Source organism: Chamaea fasciata, unplaced genomic scaffold (assembly GCF_029207755.1).
Source record: "Chamaea fasciata isolate MVZ Bird 193981 ecotype frontalis unplaced genomic scaffold, bChaFas1.0.hap1 SCAF_10, whole genome shotgun sequence".
In the NCBI taxonomy this organism is placed as follows: Eukaryota; Metazoa; Chordata; class Aves; order Passeriformes; family Sylviidae; genus Chamaea; species Chamaea fasciata.
The window spans coordinates 27,987,959-28,006,484 of record NW_027094095.1 but is presented as its reverse complement, the minus strand read 5'-3'; the positions used below and the strand labels follow the sequence as shown (position 1 = coordinate 28,006,484).

At 49.9% G+C, this 18,526-nt stretch overlaps 2 protein-coding genes across 3 annotated transcripts; both read left to right on the top strand.

Annotated features, from left to right (window-relative positions):
- The first annotated feature begins 501 nt into the window (after positions 1-501).
- DHCR24 (24-dehydrocholesterol reductase) lies at positions 502-10,160 on the top strand. The gene is made up of 9 exons (XM_066192869.1): positions 502-794; positions 1,955-2,110; positions 2,561-2,666; positions 2,928-3,046; positions 3,137-3,400; positions 4,121-4,264; positions 5,189-5,386; positions 6,160-6,338; positions 7,927-10,160. Exons 1-9 carry the CDS (start codon positions 537-539, stop codon positions 8,078-8,080), a joined length of 1,578 nt encoding a protein of 525 aa, XP_066048966.1. The 5' UTR covers positions 502-536; the 3' UTR covers positions 8,081-10,160.
- A 5,484-nt stretch (positions 10,161-15,644) lies between these two features.
- PARS2 (prolyl-tRNA synthetase 2, mitochondrial) lies at positions 15,645-18,460 on the top strand. 2 transcript variants are annotated; one of them, XM_066192870.1, is made up of 2 exons: positions 15,645-15,707; positions 16,205-18,460. In XM_066192870.1, exon 2 carries the CDS (start codon positions 16,218-16,220, stop codon positions 17,628-17,630), a length of 1,413 nt encoding a protein of 470 aa, XP_066048967.1. In that variant the 5' UTR covers positions 15,645-15,707; positions 16,205-16,217; the 3' UTR covers positions 17,631-18,460. The 2 variants fall into 2 exon arrangements, with proteins under 2 accessions (XP_066048967.1, XP_066048968.1); XM_066192871.1 differs by lacking the exon at positions 15,645-15,707 and adding an exon at positions 16,073-16,103.
- Positions 18,461-18,526: the final 66 nt, after the last annotated feature.

The window sequence follows — 18,526 nt, the reverse complement described above, 5'->3', positions numbered from 1 at the left end:
CCCTGCCCGGCGGTCTGACCCTGTCCAGTCCCCCTTCCCGGCCCTGACCGGCGGTCGGACCCTGTCCAGTCCCCATTCCCGGTCCTGCCCGGGGGTCGGACCCTGTCTAGTCCCCCTTCCCGGCCCTGCCCGGCGGTCGGACCCTGTCCAGTCCCCATTCCCGGCCCTGGCCGGCGGTCGGACCCTGTCCCGGTCCCCATTCCCAGTCCTGCCCGGGGGTCGGACCCTGTCCCGGTCCCCATTCCCGGCCCAGCCCGGGGCTCTGAGCCGTGCTCCCCGCTGTCCCCAGGCGGTGACACCCCCGCCCCGGGGGGGGCCCCGGTGGCCGCGGCGATGAGGGGGAGCGCGGGGCCGGCCGCCCGCAGCCAATCGGCGCCCTCAGCGCCTGGTCCGATCTCCGCGGAGCTCTCCGATTGGCCGTCGCCCTCCCCTCTCCTCACGTCTCGGCCAATGGGGGTGGAGGGGCGTGGTCCGGGCGGCGAGCGCGCGAGCGGCGGGCGCGGCATGGCGGGGTCCCATAAGGGAGCGCGGCCGTGATGGAGCGCGATCGGGCGGTGGGCGTCATGTCGGCGCTGTGGTCTGTGGGCGCGGGGCTGCTGCTCCTGCTGCTGTGGGTGCGGCACCGCGGGCTGGAGGCCGTGCTGGTGCACCACCGCTGGGTCTTCGTCTGCTTCTTTCTCATGCCACTCTCCATCCTCTTCGACATCTATTACCAGCTGCGCGCATGGGCCGTCCGGCGCCTCCACAGCGCCCCGCGGCAGCACGCCCAGCGCGTCCGGCACATCCAGGAGCAGGTGAGGCTTGACCGGACCGCGGGGCCCCCGGGGTGCCACGGCTTTGTGAGGGCACGGCGTGTCCTTGTCCCGCTCTCTGTCATCCCCTCATCCCTGTCCTCCCCCCCCCCCGCCATTCCGCACCCGGGGCAAAGTCCAACCGGAGCGGGGAAAAGCAAAGGCATAAACGCCGGCGGGGCTTTCAGCCCCCTAGCAGGGTTCTTGTCCCACTGAAACTCCTGTGGAATTGCCTCCCTGCGGCTGTGGCACTGCGGTATCCTCAGGGATGGGCAGTGAGCCGGGCTGGGGCAGCGGGCGCAGGGACACACGTGCGTGCAGCATGGGAACATCAGTCTCGGAACCGCGGGCTCGGGAGCGTGTTCGGATTCCGCCCGCATCCCGCTGCTCCGCACCGCCGGGTCCACCAGGTGCTTCGTGGGGAGATTAAACTTTTCCTCCGCCCAGAAATGCAGATGTCTGTAGTGATTCTCTGCTCCCTGGTGTTCGTGGTAATTCTGTCACGTCCGCTTCTCTTTCCTGCCTTGTCGGTCACATCGCGGATACAGATGGATGTTAATGTGCGTGGCGTTGTTCTCAGAGGGGTTGGGGCTGTTGGTTGAGGGGTTTTTTTGCCAGCTGTAGTAGCAACTCAGCTTTGGAGAAGATGCAATTGTTTGTTCTCTGAGTGTTAACCACTGTGGCTTTGCAGAATTCATGGCTCATACGTATGGCTTACACATTTTCCTTCTCAACTTTTCGTAGAATCCTAGGAGGTTTTGGGTTGGAAGGGACCCTTAAAAATCATCTTACTCCAATCCCACACTGCCATGGGCAGGGATATCTTCCACTAGACCAGGCTGCTCAACGTTGCTTCCACTAGACCAGGTTTTCGCTCTTTGCCTGGTCATTTGCAGGCTTAGGCCACTTTTTGTGTGTTTTGGATTAGAACTAAGATTATAACAGTGATAACACCTCCCTTAGAGGAGTGGTTTATTAACTCTCTGTTAGTGTCTTGTTTGCTTTCTGAATCCCTCCCCGAACAGAAAACCCCAGAGCTACAGGATATTAGAAATGTGTCCTCTACATAATTAACCACTCTGGTCGTATTTTATTTAGAAGTTCAGAGGTCTGCAGAGAGACTTCCAAAGCATCCCTGCTCTGACAGTTACTGGCTCTTGCAGGTCCGGGAATGGAAGAAGGAAGGCAGCAAGAGATACATGTGCACGGGCCGGCCCGGCTGGCTGACTGTGTCACTCCGTGTTGGCAAGTACAAGAAGACTCACAAGAACATCATGATCAATCTAATGGATGTTCTGGAAGTGGACAGTGAAAGACAGGTAACAGATCCCACCACAAAGCGTTCACTGTAATGGATTTTACAGTTTTGACAATGCTCAGAGCTGAAGGGATTAGATCCCACAAAGAGCAAAATTTTGTAGCAGACCTATCAAATTTCAAGGGTTTGCAGTGTGTGCTTGGATTGTTCTATCTGAAGAACCCAGCATATGGAATTGCTTGGCTTTTATGCGCTGAAGTCTAAAAGACCAGATTGATTTATGGGTTTGGGCACTGAGCAACAAGATGTTGAGGCAGAGGAGGAATCACTAAACAGTTCCCACTATTTTTAGTAGCTCTCTTAGGAAAGTGAGTCTCTGAGTTCTGATAACAGATGGAAGTGTATCCGGTTAGCCATATTTTGTCATCATTAATGCTGAACTCTGAATTTATGTTTGTTGAGATCTTGGGGGTGGGTTTGTTTTTTTGGTTTGGTTTTTTTTTCTTTTTAGGTTGTCCGTGTGGAGCCTTTGGTGTCCATGGGCCAGCTGACTGCATACCTGAATCCCATGGGCTGGACTATTCCTGTGGTACCAGAGCTTGATGATCTCACAGTAGGTAAGGGTCGCTGATGACAACAGACTCACTGATTCTGCTGTACTTTCATTAGGGGTTTTTTATGCAGTAAAACATTGCACTGTTTTAAAGGTTCTGGAAATACTCTGTTGAACATTATGTTCTTTGTGGTATTTATGTTATAAGCACTTTTTTTCTTTTTAAATAGTCTTAAATGGGTTTATAAAGTGGGGGTTTGCTGTCATAAATCACCCACATTTCAAGGTGTGTTTCATTTGATTTGTTGTGTGCTCTCTTGATAAGGTGGCCTGATCATGGGAACTGGCATTGAGTCTTCATCCCATATCTATGGACTTTTTCAGCACATTTGTGTGGCTTATGAGCTTGTTCTTGCTGATGGAAGCCTTGTGAGATGTACACCAGTAAGACAAAACGTTACTTTGCTATCATTTACAATGTCATTGACAGTTATTGGTTTGGATATATGATTTAGTATGACGTACTTTTTGCAGACTGAAAACTCAGACCTATTTTATGCAGTGCCTTGGTCTTGTGGTACTCTGGGTTTCCTGGTTGCAGCAGAAATAAAAATGATTCCTGCCAAGAAATATGTCAAAATACATTACCAGCCAGTGAGAGGACTGCAGAAGATTTGTGAGAAGTTCACTGAAGAGTCTAAGAAAAAGGAGAATAGTTTTGTGGAAGGACTTATGTATTCCTTGGATGAAGCAGTCATCATGACAGGACTCTTGACTGATGAAGCTGAGCAAAGCAAGGTAACTAAAGACTCACGGTGAAAAAGTACTCCCAAAGTCTAACTGAAGCTGCACTAGGATAAAACCATTATAAAATTGGAACAATCTCTTAACATAGGATTAAGATTTGGATCAGTCCATCAGAATATTTTAAAGTATTACCCTTTCCTACTATAACAGAGTCTGTTCTCTAAATCTTTCATTGATGAGAAATGACCGACTGATTTCATTGTTCTAGCAAATAATTCAGTCTACAGACTCTTCACTGCAGTACCTGGGGAGGAAGAGAAGGATCTTTTCTCATAGACTGAACAATGCTGCTTTGAACTGCAGTTATCCAGAGTAACTCTCTTCCCAGCAAGCTTTTAATTCTGTTATTATTAATAAAAACATATCAGGGGCATGCTAAGTGCTCATGCAGCCCTCCACCTGGATGTTTCCTCTCTGCCATGTGGGATTTTGGGTTAATGGTGGGTTTAGAGATTGGCACTTTAGGAATTCAGTTCTGTCACAGTCATGGGCTCTTGAATAGCTTGTCAGTGGCAAGCCTTACTTATACCTTAATGGCAAGAAAGGGGAGAAGGAGCCTTGCAGGTGGTGGAGTGAAGGCTCCCTAGATGTCTTGTGACAGTCTTATCCTGAGGGTATAACACAGATTCCTCCCAGGAAAGGAATTTGGGGACCAATTCTGTTGTTTAGCAAGGTGTAACTGTTACCTAATGAATGAATGTTTCCTTTTAGATAAACAGAATTGGCAACTACTACAAGCCCTGGTTCTTTAAGCATGTGGAGAAGTATTTGAAAGCTGACAGGACTGGAGTAGAATACATTCCTTCCAGACATTATTACCACAGACATACTCGCAGCATCTTCTGGGAGCTCCAAGTAAGACCAGTTCCAAAATTCAGATATATCTGCAGGAAGGTACAATGTACCTTCTTCCCCTTGGCAGCAACCTCTGTCTTTCATGGCAGAAAAAAATGGCAAAGTTTGTGGCAAATTTACGTACTAATCCTGCATTTGCATACAGCAAATCCAAAGACACTTCTTCACATATGAGGCGTTGTATCAGAAACTCCTAATTTTTGGTGTAGTGCTTTTCTGAATTTAGACCTTAAGTATGTATTTCAGCATTAAATTTTTGTACTTACTGAGTGATTTTGAAATTCAGATGGTGGAAAAAACATGAATGTGAAATTCTGGCTGAAAACCTGCCCCACCTAAAGTAATTATATAATCTGGTCATTACCTTGAGTTTCATAAATGTGTTTATTGCCGTGTGTACACAAAACTTTATTTGACGTTGTGACATATTCCCATTACTTAATTTTGAATCTCTGGAGTGAGGTACCAGATCCTTTCAGCCACTGCAGAGAAGGTAAACAGGAGTTAGCTGTGAAGGTGGTAATTAAAATTTTACAGCTTTAAAATGCTTTTGAGAAATTTAGTTATTCTTGCAAAACTTCTGTTAGGTTAGCTCCTTGCGCACTCCTCCCTTGGCTGTTGCAATTTAATAGCCTGTTGCTCTCTGAACTTCATTATCTGAAATTATTTGGGGCTGGGTATGTTGTGATTCATAAAACTGAAAATCAGTGGTAACCAGTGGAGGCTTGGGGCAAGGCTCTGTGGCCAAGTGCAGTCCAGGCCCCTCTAATTTGCTAATTTGTATTTTAGTACTTCAGCAAAGCATCAGCAATTAGGTTTATTGAAAATCTGGCTTAATATTGCCCTGAGGACTCTGAAGTGTTTCTTTTTGGTCCACTTACACATTCTTCGGTTAAACTCTCTTTTTTTCTTTCCTCTTTGAAGGACATCATTCCTTTTGGCAACAACCCTGTGTTCCGATACCTGTTTGGCTGGATGGTCCCCCCCAAAATCTCTCTGTTAAAGCTCACCCAAGGAGAAGCCATCAGGAAGCTGTACGAGCAGCACCACGTTGTGCAGGACATGTTGGTGCCAATGAAGAGCCTTGAAAAATCCATCCAGACCTTCCACGTTGACCTGAATGTAAGAACACATCTCCTTAGAGCACAGCAAACCTCGGGGTTGTTTGTGATAAGATCTGTGACTGTTGGATCTTAAGACATAATATCCTGCTTGTGCAAAAGGTAACTGTTGTGTCCTGGGGAGTGCTGTGCTTTGTGAGTCCACGATGCAAGGCTGCAGCAGAAATAAACACAGCTTTCTGAAAAAGAGAAGAATTAAATAAAATATTCGAGCTTTGGTAGAAGCCAACACTTCTAAAAGGTTTTTATCATGTACTAGAATTTGAACTGATCTTCACCTAAAATGATTTGTGGTCTCAGTAAACACCAGCTGTGGAGCTTCATTTCCCTTTCTTGCTTTTATTTCTGAATTTATTTTAGTTAGTGTAGAATTTCAATTTTGATAATTTCAATTGTGGACTGACCTGGAAAAGAAAACACTTCCTCCTCTTTTTGCTCAGAATGTTTATTCAGTTGTTGCTTTGAGATCGGGGGTGGTTTGTTTGTGGGTTTGTTTTGGTTTTTGTTTTTGTTTTTTTTCCTTTTAATTTCAAATATTTAAAGGGAGGAGATGTAATTCTAGGAGGACATTTTCAATTTATTTGTGTTATGGTCATTAGAAAGTCCAGCTAAAAACAACACCAGCACAGCTGGGAAGGAAGAGCTGAAAGCAAGGGTTTCAGTCTGAGACTGGGAGGAAGTTCCCTTAATTTTTCTTTTTGCCACATTTATTAGAGAGCTTAAAGGATGATTGTGTTAAAAAATAACTGATGAAGTGTTTTCCTGCCCCTGCAGGTGTACCCTATTTGGTTATGTCCTTTCATATTGCCCAACAATCCTGGTATGGTCCATCCCAAAGGAAATGAAACCGAACTCTACGTGGATATAGGAGCTTATGGAGAGCCCAAAAGCAAACAGTTTGAAGCCAGGGCTTCAATGAGGCAAATGGAAAAGTTTGTAAGAAGTGTGCACGGGTAAGGACCCCACTCCTCTGAATAGTGATAATGTCATATAATTCACATCCATGTGGTTTAATCACAGTTATTTATCCCACTGAACTTCAATATTTAATATTGCATTAATTTAACTACCACAATAATTGAAAACTAGTTTAAAATTCTAATTTTGGTGAGTTTTTAAATATGATTTCACTTTATTATTTGATTGTGAAACCAGCCAAACAAAAGAACACACTTGTTGAAGTTCTTATGGTGTAGCTGGGAGCTGGGTGACTTCAGATCACCTTTCAGCTCCAGGCTGCTCTGCCAGTAGAGTCTGCTGCTACAAAATACATCCTTGAATACATCATTCAGGAATCCCAAAAGTTTGGACAGCTTCCCTGCCTGCCCTTGGGACTGCTCTCCCTGCAGTCCTTGCAGCATCGTGGAGCAGCTCTGCCCCGTCCTTGCCACCAGGATGTCCTTGCCCAGGGGGCCAGCCTTGGCTGTCCCTGCAGTCAGTCCCCGGGCTGGTGACATTCTTTCATCCCTCAAAACTTGTGCTCCAGAGCTTCCTTTTCCCTGCCTTGGGTTCTTATTACACAGGACCACAGTGGGCGTGAGGCATGTGCCCACCATCTGTCACACACTCGAGCCAGCCTAATTTGCTGGAGCGGTGTCAGTGGAGAAGCAGCCACAGGCTGGTTTCTCAGGAACAAAAAGCAACTACACAGTATTTTTACACCATCAGTATAATTTATCCCCATTTCTGTTTTGACCTACTTCTCAGTCTAACAGTGATCATGTCCCATGTGGCTGAGCAGTAATGGCAAGGCTGCTTCAAGATGATTTGGGGACTGCAAATGACTTGGAGCTGCAAGAAGTGATTTGCCAGAGAACAAAGCAACCCAAAGTTAATTTTAAGCTTTATTTTTTTTTTTTCATTAACTTGAAATTAAACTTTTAATTTAAAGCTCTTTACTGATGAAGTTTGGTCTGTTTTCTACCTGTCACTGGGAAATGAACAATGGACAAAAGCTTAATCTTCCAGTTTTGTAATCACACAGAATAATAGAGCTTCTATGTTAGGTTGTGTTTTGCTGCTGTACTCTGATGATAGCTGCAGCTTGGAGAGCACAGTGTGGAAGTGAGGAAGAGTCCACAGCTGAAGAAGGATTAAATTTGTAAATGGACCTTTGTTGCACCATGCTTTGTTTACACTATGAATTTATCTTGGCCTGGTCTCATTTGGTGGTATCTTGCCTTCCTAGTTCTATTCTCAGTGTCCAGAGAAATGAAAAAGTCAAAGGATGTATTGTTGGCATCTGTCTTGAATGGATATTGTAATGCAGGCAAATATGAGATTCTATGACTGTACCTACATGGATCCTAAGAAAATAGGCAGAAAAAAAAATACTAAATCCACAAAACATAATTGGCTGAGTGTCCCAACATAATCCACATGAGCTGTTGTATTTGCTTGTTTTTAAAATGCATTGTTGATGGTTTTGTTAAGTACTTGCTATTCATAGCTTGCACTGATTTATTTTTTTAATATTCTATATCAAATCTTGTGGCTCAATTAATACTAAATCTCTGTCTCTTCTTTTCCCCTTCTCTCCAGTTTCCAGATGCTGTATGCAGATTGTTACATGACCCGTGAGGAGTTCTGGGATATGTTTGATGGCTCGTTGTACCACAAGCTGAGGGAGGAGATGAATTGCAAGGATGCCTTTCCAGAAGTGTATGACAAAATCTGCAAAGCTGCAAGGCACTGAGCCTGGCTGAGCTCACCAAGCAATCAGGGAAAGAGGAATTTACCTATAGCTAGTCAGTATATCCTTAAAAAAAAAAAAAAAAAAAAAAAAAAAAAAGCTTTATTGCTCTCCAAATAAGCTCATTCTTATTGATGTTTAAAGGTATGAATTCCTGCTTTACACGTTTATGTTTAGTATTTCTTCGTATGTTTTAAAACCAGTTTTCCAAACTCAGAGTGATTGTTTTTAAGAAATCTGAAGTGCTAGCCTTTGTATCTAATGTAGTGACATAGGTGAGTTCACCTATTTCCAAGCAGAAGAAAAATAATGGGAATGGATGAAGACACTGGAGTTACACCAGCTGTGTACCACAGCTATATTTAACATGACTTCTGAAAAACAGGAGGGAGGGCTCAGAAATAGGTGCCAAAGCTGAACACATTGTCTAATTTATCATGATGTTAAAAACATTTGCCTCCAGTCAGTATCCTGTAGAGTAGCTCTGCAGTGGCTCGTCCACACTCCATCATCCTCCAGCTGTGTGATGGCGGTGCTGGGCTGCTCACGTTGTCCTGCATGGCAGCTGAGCTCCCCACGCCTGGCTTCTGCTGGAAAAATGAGCACTGAGGTGTGAAGAAGATGCTTTTTACTTGTGCCTATCAGATTTGTACTGATTTTGATTATGAAGTGCGAATGGATGTAAGTTTTTAGGTGTTTTGTAGTTGGCCGACAGTGCATTGGTTTTCTTTTTTTGCCCCAAAGTATCAATGTTCTGGCTTTGTAGACCACTGAAAAAAAAATTGCTGCTATTTCATATAGCCAAATTTTAATTTCTTTCTGGGTCAGTTTATTTGGGTTTCTTTTGGGTTTGTGTTTTTTGGGGGTTTTTTGGTTGTGGCTTAATTTTAGTGCCTTATAAGTACTCAGTTGGAGGAAGATACGGCTTATCTCAGACTGTTCTGTCCTGGCCTGTAGGAGAAGGAAGTCAAGGCTGTGTTTATAGGAGGTTTGTTAGAGCAAGTGGCTGTGGATAAGAACTATTGACGTGAACTCTTGGTACACACAGGCTTCGGTTCTGACTTGAGTGACATTTTTGCTTTTCATTTTAGCTGGGTTAGGTTGATAGGCTTTGTAAAAGGACTGTTTCAGTCACCTGGAGAGGAAATAACAGCAAGTACTGTTAGTTCCCTCTTCTGCTGCTCGCAGGTGAAAATGGCACAGTCATGGACTTGATACAGTTGAGTGTAGAAGTGTGGAAATGTTTTGACCCTGTAGCCAGAATCAGGGTTCCAAACCAAGCCTGTGTCTTGTCCAAGCAGTACTGAATATTGTTACTTGAAACCTTACTGAGCCTGAGGGAGAGGAAAGTAATTTTCTTGAGGCTTGTGTAGGGGGTAAAATGGAGAACTTCTCAAACAGTTACCAGTGGGAGGTGTAATTTTATTATGCGTGCTAAACCAATGATTTTATTTATTGATAGATGGATGTTTAAGGTCCAGATGAAACCAATGATAAAGCAGTAGCAGGAATAAGCTTGGGCTGTAACTCAGTGATGCACACTGTGTGCAAGTAAGGTACCCCCTGAAATCCTGTGCAAGGGCAGCATTCCGTGGGGAGACACAGCCAGTGCAGAGTGTCCTCAGTGCTGCCCGAGCCGCGGAGCTGTGTCAGTGATCCAGGAGTGCCTGCCACGCCTCCTGGCTGCACCAGGGGTACACAGGAAGGCAAGTGTTGATTCTCAGGGTGTGACCTGCCTTCCTGCCCCTACGAGGAAATTGTCCCTGGGGTGAAGCTATGATTTTAGCCCAGTGCTTGTATGATAGTCTGCACAGAGCAAGAATGGTTTGGTTAGCTTTGAAAGGGCAATGTTAAAACAGCTAGAGGATATGCAAATACTTCTACTTAGGCTGTGTTTCACTTATGTACTGATGATCTTTAGGTATGCACTGTGTTTGTTTTTTCACTCCTTAATTTATTGGCAAACTTTCTATGCCGTGATTGGGTACTGCACTGTATCAATCACACACATCATTGCTGTTGCTCTTGGTTTTTGGTTGTATGGGCTGTTGGAAATAAAGCTCTGGCCGGCGTACTGTTCCAAGGGGTGTCTTTTAATGAGTGACTGCTTGCCTTTCAACAGCTGTTTATCATTTTCTCTCATGCTTCTTGCGTCGTTCCACATGGCCAGCGATTACTGAGAGAAATCTGGGTAAGAGACCCAAGGCATTGTGTGGGAGGTGGTGGGGAGCTGATGTTTGTAGGAATGTCATTGAAGTCTGTGAGCCTTATCTGTGCCCCAAGACACACCTACAGTAAAAGAAACACCTCATAGCTGAGCCTTTAACCCTTCAGTTATTCCCCACTAGTTCTACACAGCTTCATGATGCCAGTTGTCCCAATCTTTTACACACATACACACACACCACTTCATTCTTTCCCTGGGACATTTTATCCAAGGAGGACAAACCCTCATTTTGCATTTAGGTGCTACCCATTGACAATGGGTGGTTAGTTCATTCTTCTCATTTCATGATAATAAATCTAATCCCTGCCTTGAGTGAGCAACCAAGAGTGAGAGCGAGGACTCAGTGCACTCTTCAGCCTGAGGAGTTTTCACACCCACCTCTTCTGTCTCCTTGATAAATATCTTCATGGCAGCTCTGTAGGCTCGGTGGAAGGTGTTTCTGCCCCTCTCTGGTACACAGCTGGTACACCTTCTCTCAGGGTGTACACTGCTCTTTTCCTAGGGAGAAAGCCAGGCTGCCAAGTGCCTCAGCCCTGCTGAAGCTGCAGTTCAAGTGCCAAAGCCCTTCTTTGCTTTAATCACACTCAGTGCTGGCCTTGGCTTAGGCTGCATTTCACAACCCTCCTTTTTTGCCCCAGCAGCATTTCTGTACCCTCCCTCACCCACATCACTGCTCAGGCATTTCCCTTCAGAGACCTCCTCCTTTGGAACAATAGCCAGGATTTCCTTAAATCTCTGCAGTTTTACCTGTGTTCCATTATCTCCCCATACCAAATGATAATTGCAGATTAATTAGCATACTTAATCAGTCACAACTAACTGTAATTACACCTAGATTTAATTATTCCTGTCTGGTCTAAACACTTGTACAAGACCTGATAAAATTAACTCTAGGAGAACCAGCGTGCTCCAAGTACATTTTTAAGGCCAGCTTTTGTTGCTACTGATATTTTCTGCTCATCTCGCTTTCTCCATTGTCTCCAGGTTTTCATTCCCTGCTTATCTTTGCTGTGGTAGCACTTTTTCAGACCCAGTTCTCTGTGGAGTTGTGGTGGACTTGGGGCTACTCAGGTGTGGTAACACCACCCATAACAGGTATGTGCAACTCCTCTAAGTAGTAGCAGAGTTTGAAACTATGTGTTTAACCCTGAGTGAGCTGCGTGTGCCATCACACATTCCTTGGGAGGATGAGCAGGATCTGGCGTCCTCTTCTCATGTATGTAATTTCTCTAAAGTCCCAACTGAAAATAGTTCATTAGTGCTAATTGCAGTGTCATTGCCCCCCTCCTTTAACTCTCTGTGTTCAGCCAGGCAGAGAGAGGACGGGGAATACTCTGTCACGCTTCCTGTTGGCCCTACCAGGGAAGGCATGGTACAATTCCAGCAGTTTCTCTCTCTTGTCCTTTGCTCCTGGGCCTCCCCAGGTCCCATCAGCCACTGTCATGTGAATTGCAGGCCACTGGCTGCTTCTGAGGTTCCCCCAGTTTGAGAAACCCCCTGAGGACCAGGCTGATTGTGCCAGCACCAGAGCCACTCACCTCAGCAAGTGATGCAACAGTGGCACATCTTAACCAAAGGGAGCCCAGGCAGTCTCCTTCAGGAGCAGCTCTGGCCACAGCAGGCCATGAAGAGTTGATTATCCCTGCAGGCTTGAGCACACTCACTAGTCACCTACTGCCAGCTGCAGTGAAGGGCAGCAGTGTCACAACCTCCCCACTCTAGTGTAATCTGAAAGTTCCCCACCAATTACGAAGATGTCTTGACCTCTTTCAAGCTGCCTGTTCCTCACTCAGCTGGATAAAGGAGAGAAGCCATGTGGATCCCTGCTGTTCATCCCTAGACAAGGTGGACTATTTCAGACTAAAGCTTTCCCTGTCTGCTTTGAGCCCTTTAGGCTTTGTTCTGGTTCTCCATGGGGAAGCTGCCACGGTGAATATAGCTCCGGGAATATGGATACTGAGGGAAGGGCTCCTGCCTGCACTGGCTCTGCAATGTGCTGCTGATGCTGCTAGAGGAAAAGCTGACTTTTAAGCAGCAGAGGATGACTTTTTTGAGGATACAAGGAACTCCTGGCACCTAAAAGGACTCAAACCCAGCTGCCCTCAGCCGTGAAGTGCATCTGCTTGCTTGCAGGTGAAACAGAGCAAAACTAATGGGGAGGGTTGTCCAAGCATCCCTTGAAAAGGGCAAAGGCCTGAGGCTGCAGGCAGAGGTAACGTGGTAACTGCTGAGCTCCTGCCAGGCTCACCTGCCTGTGGGCAGCGTGTGCTCTGTGGTCTGTGCTCAGCCCATCCCTTGCTTCCACCCCAGGCTGCTCCCAGCTTGAGCTGGGTGTCCTGGACCATCCTGTGCAAGGAGCTGCTTCCCAGCAGGCACAGACAGTCTGGGAGATGAGAAGAGCTACATCAGCAAGTCCAGCTCCCCCCACACATCCAGCTCTCACCTGGCTGCCCATGTCCCCAGGACTTCCTGCAGCCACATGCTGACAGCTCTGGTCCCCAAGGACCACGGGGTTGGTGGCAGCCCTTGCCATGGCAACCATCACTGTGGCACCCAGCATCTCCATTCCCCAGGGAATGTCCCCGCCCCTGTGCAGACAGGGCTGGAAAACAGCAGGTCCTGGCAGGGAGAAAACAAAATGTTGTCTGCTCAGGAGAAGCTGTCTAAAAGCACCCGAGGGTTACCAGGAGGGGGAGCACCTGCACCTTGGGTAGCTGCAATAATTTTATATTCCCTAGCAACTCCCCCAGGGGCAAATCAAAGGCAGGACCTGCAACCACCACTCCACTGGGCGTAAAAACATTGTCCAGCAGTTACAGTAATATCACTGGAGAGGATCAAATCTGTGAGCCAAGGGTGTGAGCCAGCACTGTGGGGTCACGGACCCTCTAAGCTGTTTAGGAGCACATCCATGGGCAGATGGGATATGCCACCAAACTGCAAATCCTCTGCAGGATGGAGAGAGGTTTGACCACTGAATCACTTAGTCTCTCACCTGCCCTGACTTCTCTGCCCTGGCCTGGTACTACCTAGGGCTGCTGCTGGAAAGGGAAGAACCATTTTCCACCACCCCAGTGGCTACTCTGACACTGACCCCTTGATCTCTTTGGTGCTGTGCCAGGGACTGATTCAAGACAGCTGCTATTGCCTGCTTGGTCTTTCATTTGACTTCTCCCCATCCTTAGCATTTTTCCTCCCGGAAATCCCTGGGGGCAAAGAGGGAGGCCCCAGACAGGAGCTGAGCCCTTCAGTCTCACCATGGGCAGGGCACGCCCCTCTCAGGCCACGCGTTTGGCCCCGATGCCATAAATCAGCCCCAGCAAAGCAGCGGGGGAGCAGTTTGGTGAAAGGCTGCAGGGACAGCGGTACCTTTATTAAGTTCCCCCAGCACAGCTGGAAAAAATAAGGAGCCCAGACAGGCTTTCAGGCACATAACCCCTGAGCTGAGCCCTGCATTCAGTCCTGTCTGCTGATTTAATAAGAGATCAGCTTTCCCCGCAGACCACATCTCCTGTGTAGCCTTAAACCCTCCTGGTTAAAACACTGCCCCGGCGAATCAATCCAAGATGGTTTTGTCCCTTTGATCAGCACAGCAGGTAATAAGTCACCGATGGAAATGTGTTTCACTTCTCTGGCTCCAACAATAGAAACGGAGACAGCCCTGCCGTCCTGAACTGCCTGGTGAAAATCTCACAATTCCTGGGCAAGCAAGAGATGGACAAAGGGATTTGCAGTGTGGCTCTGGAGGTCCCCAGGGACACACAGCAGCACCTGGGTGTGCAAAGTGTGAGCAAATTCCCTTCCCGCAGGGATCCATCCTGGTCCTCCAGCCTCTGAGACAGGCACAGCACCTCTCCCAAACAGCGTTTGCAGTGCCTGTCTAATTGTGACAAACACGGAGGGAGAAGTAATTGCCTGACAAAACCAGTGAAGGCTGGTCTGGGAGGGAAATTGCCCCCTGTCAGCCAGGAAATCTGGGCCAGATCCCAGCTCTAGCACTGAGCTGCTGAGGAGCTCCCCCAAGTCCCTCTGGGCACACAGGGATGTTGAGTCACCTCGCAGAACTGGCTCGACTGTTTAGTGACTTTAATGTTACTAGATAACCTAGAGCATCAAAGACGTGCTCTTTAATTCCTTGCTTTTGCCCATTTCCAGCCCTCTGTAAACAGGAGTGCACATGAGGACTTCACATCGTAGAAGAATTGTGAAGATTTCTTCAAATCTCATTTTTAAAATAAGGATTTCTTCTTATTTCCCTAATACTTAAACAGGATTATTTAACTCTTCCTTGAAGTGCTGTCTCCTCCTCCAATGGAGGACTTTACTGTGTGCTCCAGAGATGTTAAACTCCCTCTGAGCTGAGGGAGGAGGCTGAAAAGTGCAGTGTGGAGATGGTCACTGAGTGTCAGGCAATGTCTATCTACCACACTGGATTGGAGAAAGCTGGGATGAGCTAAGAAGGTGGCTTTTGATCTCTCAGCCCTCCTTCAGGCACCCTCCAAGTGGTTCTGCCCCTGAACACTCAGGACATGCGTTCCTGACACTGAGCCTGGAAGGGGAAACAGATGAGCTCATTGCTGTCAAAGACCCATTTTGTCCTGTCCTGGCTCTGTTTACTATTTTTTACTGTTACATGAGCGTGGACACTGTGCAAGAACTGTTCCTGCTGGATGAAATTCCTGGGCCAAGCTGTGGAGTTTGACCTGGATGATGCCATTCCCAAACTGCAGCTCCTCAGGGACAAACAGAAAACATTTGGCATGGAGTGCTTTGAGCAGGTCATTGACCTGGGCAGTGTGGCTCCACTGAGACCTTGTGGTGCCTCCTGCAGACACCGCTTTGGGCAGGTGAGGCTGGAGAAACGCTGAGGCAGAGATGGAGCAGTGGGTTAAGATGAGGAATTCCCAGTCAGCACCTGTGGAGCTGAGGACTGTCTGCCTTAACCACACTCTGGACATGACCCAGCTGTCCAAAGCCATGACCAGCGGGGGAGGATGGAGCTGGCAAAGGTGCTGTTTGATGTGACGAAGCTCAGTTTTTCCAAGGGCAGGACGGACAAGTGGTCACTGTCCCTCTGAGCCGGTGGGACGCCAGCAAGTTTCACAGTAGCAGCCTGTCCCAAGTACCAGAACCTTCTCAGTTTTCCAAGCCCGTGTTAATTAGGAAGGGACGCCAGAATCCGGATGGTGCCGGTCCTGTGTGAACCCTGTCCCTGTCCCGGTGCCACCCGCCGCCCCCGTGCTGCAGGCACTCCTCCTGGCCGGCAGGCGGCGCCCGCGCCTTCCCCCGGCGGAACCATCGAGAGCGGCGCGCGCCGCCCAGGCGCGCGTGCGTCCGCCCACGTGACAGGGAGGGGCTCCCCATTGGCCGCGCCGGCGGGGCCGGGCGCGCGCCCCCGCGGGTGTAAGTGCGCGCGTGTGAGTGTGCACGTGTGTGAGTGTGCACGTGTGTGAGTGTGCACGTGTGTGAGTGCCCGGGTGTGAGTGTGTGCTCAGGTGTGTGTGGGTGCACTGAGGTGTGTGTGTGTGCTCAGGCCTTGGCCTGCCGCATTCCCACGTGTCCGTGGCCGTGCAGGGGTTACCTGTACGTCCCGGAAAGTGTTCCCGCCTGTGCACCCGGGTGTGTGCGCAGCCCCGTGTGTGTGCAGGTGTGCCCGTGCCGCGTTCGTGCATGTCCGTGTCCGGCTACCTGTGCGTCCCAGAGGGTGTGCGGGGCTGCGTGCGGGTGTGCCTGTGCACATTCACGTGTCCCTGTAGGGTACCTGTACATCCCGGAGAGCGTTCACGCGTGTGCCCCCAGGTGTGTGTGGGTACGTGTGAGCTCTGGTGCACATGCATAGGTGGCCACAGACTCCGTGCTGTGCGGTCAGCGCTGACCCTGCTCTGTCCCGGTTTCCACAGGGACGTCCCCGCCATGGAGGCCTTGCTGAGGAGCTGCCGTCTGCCGGCGCTGGGCGCCCGTCAGCGCGGGGTCAGGGCCCGGCACGGTGACACCCCGGGCCGGGCCAGGCTCCTGCTGCTCTCGAAGCTCTTCCAGCCGCTGGCCCTGCCCGTGGACGGCCAGGCGGGGTCCGAGGGCCGGCCCGGGGAGCCCACCTGCCGCAGCCAGCGGCTGATGCTGCAGGCGGGGCTCATCCATCCCACCAGCCCCGGCTGCTACTGCTACCTGCCGCCCACCGTGCGCGCCATGGAGAAGCTGATCAAGGTGATGGACGAGGAGATGCAGGCCGTGGGCGGGCAGAAGCTGAACATGCCCAGCCTGTGCTCGGCGGAGCTGTGGCGCGCCAGCGGCCGCTGGGACCAGATGGGGCCGGAGCTTTTCCGGCTGGTGGATCGGCACAACCACAGCTACTGCCTGGGGCCCACGCACGAGGAGGTGGTGACGGCGTTGGTGGCCTCGCAGACCGGCCTGTCCTACAAGCAGCTCCCGCTGCGCCTCTACCAGGTGACCAGGAAGTTCCGGGACGAGCCCAAGCCGCGGTTCGGTTTGCTGCGCAGCCGGGAGTTCTACATGAAGGACATGTACACCTTTGACACCTCTGAGGAGGCGGCTCGGCGCACCTATGAGCAGGTGTGCAATGCCTACTGCAGCCTCTTCACCCGCCTGGGGCTGCCCTTTGTCAAGGTGCAGGCGGCCACGGGCAGCATCGGCGGCACCATGTCCCACGAGTTCCAGCTGCCGGCGGACATCGGCGAGGACAGGCTGCTGCTGTGCCCTCAGGGACACTTTGCAGCCAACGTGGAGACCCTAAACGGGGAGCAAACCTCATGCCCCACGTGCGGGGGGAAACTCAACGAGACCAAAGGGATCGAGGTGGGGCACACGTTTTACCTGGGTACCAAGTACTCCTCCATGGCCAACGCCGTCTTCTCCTCGGCCGAGAACAAACCCCAGCTGGCAGAAATGGGCTGCTATGGCCTGGGCATCACCCGCATCCTGGCGGCCTCCATCGAGGTGTTCTCCACGGAGGACAGCATCCGCTGGCCAAGCCTCATCACGCCCTACCAGCTCTGCTTCATCCCCCCCAAGAGGGGCAGCAAGGAGGAGGAGGAGGGAGTGGCGCTGCTGGAGCGGGTGTACGATGACCTGGCCGAAGCGCTGCCTCACCTGGCTGGCGACTCGGTGCTGGATGACAGGACCCAGCTGACCATTGGTAAAAGGCTGAAGGATGCCAAAAGGCTGGGCTATCCCTTCGTGGTTGTGGCTGGGAAGAGGGTCTGTGAGGACCCCCCGGTCTTTGAGGTTTGGAATCAGAACGCCGGCGAGGTTTTGTTCCTCACCAGAGAAGGGGTCATAGAGCTGCTGAGTAAAGTGCGAGTCTCTTAAATGCCTCATCTCTGAATCTGTCATCTCTGCTGCAGTGAGTTTATCTGAGCAGCCCTGGCCATGGCTCTGGGTGAGCAGAGGCAAATTCAGCTCACGTCAGAGCCGGCCACGGTGTCCTGCCGGTGTGCCAGGTGCTGAGGTTGAGCTGGAATCAGCCCACCTTCCCCCACAGAGCTGGACACATCCCACCCTCTGGGTACAGCACTTGTAGCCTCGTGTAGCTGGGGGAGCACTGGCAGGGCCGTCCCCTCACTGCCTGGCAGGGACAGGCTGGCCATGGCCTCTGTCAAGAGCACAGGACAGCCAAGGCTGCACGGGGGACAGGAGGGCTCCCCTCGCTGCTGCTCTCAGCATGTCTCTCTAAGAGAGGGACAAAGGAAGGTGACTTTGCTCTGTTTGCCTCTCTTTGGGCACAGCCAGGTCCCATGAAGGTGGAAGCTTGCCATGGCAGGACCCAGGGCTCCCGTGAGGAGCAGCTTGGTGCCATCCCAGCAGCACTGATGGGATAGGGAGCTCCTTGGGGGGGCTCACCTCACCCTGTGCCAGAGCTCCTCCGTCTGAGATTAAGAGATCATAAACAACAGTGGTGCCACTTTAATAAAATCACAGAACCGTTTAGGTTGGAAAAGGCCTTTAAAGTCATTGAGTCCAACCATTAACCTGAGCTGCCAAGGCCACCACTAACCCACGTCCCCAGGTGCCACATCCACTGCCTGTTAAACCTCTCCAGGGATGGTGACTCCACCACTTCCCTGAGCAGGCTGTACCGATGCCTGACAACCCTTCGGATGAAGAATTTTTCCTAATATCCCCGCTGGGGTGGCGGGGGAGGCGGTGAGTTGAAAGGAGTGGGGCCGGGGCCGGTGCCGGTGAGATGCCGGTGCCGCTCGGAAGGA

Excerpts from the sequence above, each read along its gene's own strand:
- DHCR24 (XM_066192869.1), top strand. The coding sequence starts at position 537 with ATGGAGCGCGATCGGGCGGTGGGCGTCATGTCGGCGCTGTGGTCTGTG. Across the intron at positions 3,047-3,136 it reads GCCTTGTGAGATGTACACCA|ACTGAAAACTCAGACCTATT; the intron begins GTAAGACAAAAC and ends TACTTTTTGCAG. Across the intron at positions 5,387-6,159 it reads CCTTCCACGTTGACCTGAAT|GTGTACCCTATTTGGTTATG; the intron begins GTAAGAACACAT and ends CTGCCCCTGCAG.
- PARS2 (XM_066192870.1), top strand. The coding sequence starts at position 16,218 with ATGGAGGCCTTGCTGAGGAGCTGCCGTCTGCCGGCGCTGGGCGCCCGT.